Source organism: Gekko japonicus, unplaced genomic scaffold (genome assembly GCF_001447785.1).
Source record: "Gekko japonicus isolate JY-2015 unplaced genomic scaffold, Gekko_japonicus_V1.1 scaffold9, whole genome shotgun sequence".
Lineage (NCBI taxonomy): Eukaryota > Metazoa > Chordata > Lepidosauria > Squamata > Gekkonidae > Gekko > Gekko japonicus.
The window spans coordinates 1,750,239-1,754,982 of record NW_015168044.1 but is presented as its reverse complement, the minus strand read 5'-3'; the positions used below and the strand labels follow the sequence as shown (position 1 = coordinate 1,754,982).

Genomic DNA, 4,744 nt, shown 5'->3' with positions numbered 1-4,744 from the left:
AAATCTTTTTTCACCTGGGACACCTGTTAATAAATAAGCTAGCAAAGAGCTTGGGCTTCAGTACAACAGCTGTTTTGGTCTATTATCCAAACAATGTTTGGATTATAGTAATACAGTTCCTATTTGAATTAAAAATGTAGCATTGCAAATTTTGCACTGAAAGTTTTAAAAACAGAGAACTGGCCTTTATTTCTAGATATGGGCATGTCAGTGCTGTTTCTGTTTATGATTGCCATAGCTTTGGTTTGGTGTCCTCCCCTCCTCATAATGTAACCGGGCTCCCCTCCTGACTCCCACATCTCTGGTGAGAGACTTGTTAATGTGTACATCTTGAGTTTGGGTGAATGTTCAAGTAATGTCATCCCCTGCTCCGTTTTTGCCAAGTTGTATCCTTGCTTCTGCCTAATTGCCTCCAGATAAGTCACAATTGCTGTGACCTTCCCAACAGGATGGAGAAGTCATTGGGATGAACACGTTGAAGGTAACTGCCGGCATTTCCTTTGCCATTCCCTCAGATCGAATCCGGCAGTTCCTAGAAGAGTCTCACAATCGTCAGGTGAAAGGTAAGTTTATTGGGGAAAAGGTCTTGATTTTCTGAGGCAAAGTTAACACATGGTGCCTCAACTTATAGGTCGTACACAGAGTGTGGCATAATGGGAATGAACCATGGCCTGCTGGGTCACAAGTAGTAGGCCATACGCAAGTAGACACTGTTCATGCCATCCAAACCCAAAAAGGGGCAGACTGGCCCTTTACCTTACCAGGAAAGTTCCTGGGCAAGCCACAGTACTAGTGAGCTGCTGGCAGCCAAAACCAGGTGTAGCCTCCATACTGCTGACTACAACCCAGTAGTCGCTTGTATTGGACCCAGCCATTGACTCCTCCCATACTGTTGCCAGAATCTTACTCCAGAGGGCTTTTGTTGAGGTTTTGATCTATTTGCCAGACTAGTTTTTTTCCTGATAGTTTTTGTTTGGCAAGCAGTTCAGTCATGGAGATTTGGACCTGCTTTTGGAGGGATGGAGATAATGCACTCTTCTAAAGTACTTTTTTGTGTGTTTAATGGACATATTGGGCAATGTGGACTTGCTCACAAGGCTTTGTTCACACGGGATGGGTGATAAGAGAAAGCTGGGACTCTTGTATGAACCAGGTCTCAGTTTTGGCCTGTACGTTTTACCTGACTTCATGAGAATGCGTTTGACCCTTTGTCTCTTTAGGGAAGGTCAGACCCAAGAAAAAGTACTTGGGACTCCGCATGCTTCCTCTCACTTTCAAGTAAGTTTTCTACCTTTCCATTTCTTTCCTCCTATCTCTTGCTTTAAAGTTTAGCTTGATCGGATTATGATCCGATAATAGCAGCTACCTTGTGACTACCTGGATAAAACTTTGATGGAATTGCATGGAATTGTATCTAGCTCTGGACTCTGACAAGTCCTAAAATAGGAATTTAATCTTATATAATGTTTTACTATAACTATTAACTGATAAAATATCTTCAGATTCAATCCAATTTGCATGCCAACTTATCAATGGATTCTTCAGTAGTGGTGTCTGCTGCCCCATTTGTTCCTTTTTGTATGCAACATTTCAGTCTCACCTGAGGGATGTCTCAGGTTGGTAGCTGTGTTGGTCTGAAGCAACAGAACAAAGTCTGAGTCCAGTGGCACCTTTAAGACCAACAAAGTTTAATTCTGGGTATAAGCTCTCCTGTGCATGCACACTTCTTTAGTTTCAATCTGGCCTCAGGCCTGGATTCAGGCAATGCAGTTGGAGCAAAATCTGGCAGCCTGTCTGTTATCAGGGAGAGGCCTCAGAGGTCATATTGCACCTATTTTGCAGTCCTTGTAGTGGTTGCCTGCTGTTTCCAAGTCCAAGGTGCTGGTGCTTACCTGTAAAGCTTTTCATGACCTGAGGCTCCCATACAGTGGGACCGTCTCTCCCAATATATGCCCATGTCGTCTTCACTCACCACAGCAGTATCCATTGGTTATCCTCAGCCCCTGTGAGGGTGCATTCCATTTCTGCCAGCTCATGGGCTTCTGTAGCCATTTCAGCCCTGTGGAAGAGCCCAGATCTCTTATTGGCTTTTGTAGTCTATTCACTTGTAGGGGCATGGATCTCTTGTGGATATTGAAAAGTTTCTCCTGGCAGTTAGGGCTAAGATAGCTTAACATACATTTTCTCAAAAGACAGAACAAATAAAAAATGAGTGAGAGTCTCAAGTAAAGGCAGATAAAATGGAGGAAATGTTGCCCCTTCAGAGAAATGATGCTTTACACCTTTAAAAGACCTTTTGAGGGAGGGAATTGCCAGAAGATGGGCATCCTCAGAAACCAATCACCAACACCCCGTTTAAGGTTCCAGGACAAAGGCAGCCCATATTATTTCACAGCTGAACTGCATAGCACCTTCTGCTGTCAAGAGTTGTCCTCTGGTGGAATGAAAGCATGAAGCATACACATCACACAGACACCCCCTTCCCCATTATATTTTCTGCTGGCAGGGTGACTCTCAGTACAGGCTGTTTTCAATCCAGGCCTTGGGCATATTTGATGTCCACACGCTGCTACCTAGGGTGGACGTCTGTTAATAATGCTTGGGGCATCTTTGTTAATGTAGGATTCTAGATAGCCTAGCTGAGTTGTCCTGTTTTCTCTTTGCAGTCTTATCCGTGAGCTGAGGCGGAGAGATAGGGATTTCCCAGACCTGAGCTCCGGGGTCTATGTCTATGAAGTGATTCCAGGAACAGCTGCTGCAAGGTAAAAGACTTAACACGTTACTACTTGGAATGGGACAGAAAGCAGAAGAATAATCGGCCTTGCTTCTCCGAACGTGTCTTAAATTTGAAAGCATCTCTTTCTCACTCTTATAGCAATATTCCCACTCTGTCACCCGTTTCTGCCCACCAAGCATCATTTTGGGTGGCTTGAACACTTTCAAACTGAGAAAAGCAGAACTGGATCATAGGGGCACTTTTCAGTTGTAAACAGTCCTGTTTTTTCCATCTCTTCTCTGCCCCCTGCATTGGTTTCAAGTGCTGGCAACCTTATTGAAATGGTAGTGAACTAGTTGAATAAGGGATAGTACAATGTGCCAGTTAACAGCAATAAACAGTGAATATGTTTACCGCTTAGAAAACAGCTGGTTTTACATCACTCTGCCTTCAGTCCTGTGATCATTTACCAGCTCTTACAGAAAAGGCTTAGGTACATAATAGGTAGTGGGTAGTGACTTAATTCACCCATGAGCTCATACAGATAACTAGTTAAGCAATGATCTGGCTGTAGGTAAGATCCCTTATGTCCATATATCCTCAAGAGACAGAAGGAAAAAGTTGACCTTGTATATGTACCCTCTGACTTTGAACCAACCTATCTTGACACCTTTTGGCTAAATTTTAGTTAACTGAAATCTTTGCCGGGGATGGAACTTGGAAGTTGTCAGTGCATGCTTGAGATGCAGGGGAATCATAGAGTTGGAAAGGGCCATACAGGCCATCTAATCCAAACCCCTGCACAATGTAGGATCAGCCTAAAAGCATCCCTGACAATTGTTTATCTAGCCACTGCTTGAAGACTGCCAGTGAGGGAGAGCTCATCACCTCCCTATGGCTTCCAATTCCACTGTTGGACTACTTGTACTGTAAAAAAATGTTCCCCTAATAGCCAGCCAGTACCTTTCTACCTGTAATTTAAACCCATTATTGTGATTCCTATCCTCTGCTGCCAACAAGAACCGTTCCCTGAGTCGTCTTCTAAGTATGACAACCTTTCAAATACTCAGAGAGCAATCATGTCCCCCCTCAACCTCTTCTTCAGACTGAACATTCCGAAGACCCTCAGCCTTTCATCATAGGGCTTAGTCTCTAGGACCCTGATCGTCTTTGTCACTGTCAGCCTCCTCTGCACCGGCTCCACATTCACCCCATCTCCTCTTACCCGTTAATATTAAATATGGCCAAGCCCCTCATAGTTCCTTCACCATTTGAGAAAGGAAGGTGTGAGAGTTTGGACATGTAGCAGTTTGTCTCCTAGCACACATAACTAGTATCTCCCATAACTAGTGTCATGTTGCTTGGAAGCATAAGCTGTTACAAGAGGAGTTCTTCAGAATAACTTTTTGCACCCATTAATCTAAGGCTTTCTCACATCAGCAGCAGACTTCACTTCTAATTACAATGTTGGGGGGGGGACACACAAAATAAGATGCAGTCCCTTGAGCTTTGTGAATGGACTGAATATGGCTGCTCAGTGGCTTCAGCACCATTCCATTGTTGGTGGTGATGCCTTCAGTGTCAAGGAAGGCTCTTGAAGGAAGAGTTATTCTGTTTGCAGAACATATCTAGTCTAGGACACCTAGTTGCCTGCTGGCTTCATTAAAACACAAATACTCATACACACGCCCTTGTTAACATTTGCTTTGAAGTGCATTTACTAAGCTGCAACAGCTGCTGTGTGAACATACCCAATTCCTTTATCTAGGAGCATATGCATTAGAACTCTTCAAATGAGCATTAGTTGTCCTCTTCTGTGAATATTACTCCTTTTCTAGTGGCACTTGGCAAGATATTCATGTAACTTATCAAATAACAAGTACAGTGTAATCCTAGGTGTACTCATGAAGCTTGTAACATGTTGTGGACTATCTACCCTATTATGATAAATGCTGGAGGCTTCATCTCTATCAGGAAAGCAACCTAGAATGCAGAGATGTATATAACAAGCCCCCCCCCCCCCCCCCA

The 4,744-nt window shown here is 43.6% G+C and overlaps 1 protein-coding gene across 1 annotated transcript in view; it reads left to right on the top strand.

The window, feature by feature from the left end:
* The window catches only part of HTRA4 (HtrA serine peptidase 4), a 12,791-nt gene that overhangs the window by 7,690 nt on the left and 357 nt on the right, over positions 1-4,744 (top strand). The window contains exons 6-8 of the mRNA XM_015414183.1: positions 449-563; positions 1,221-1,278; positions 2,667-2,762. Of these exons, the coding sequence (XP_015269669.1) occupies positions 449-563; positions 1,221-1,278; positions 2,667-2,762 (269 nt within the window). The remainder of the gene's footprint in view (positions 1-448; positions 564-1,220; positions 1,279-2,666; positions 2,763-4,744) is intronic.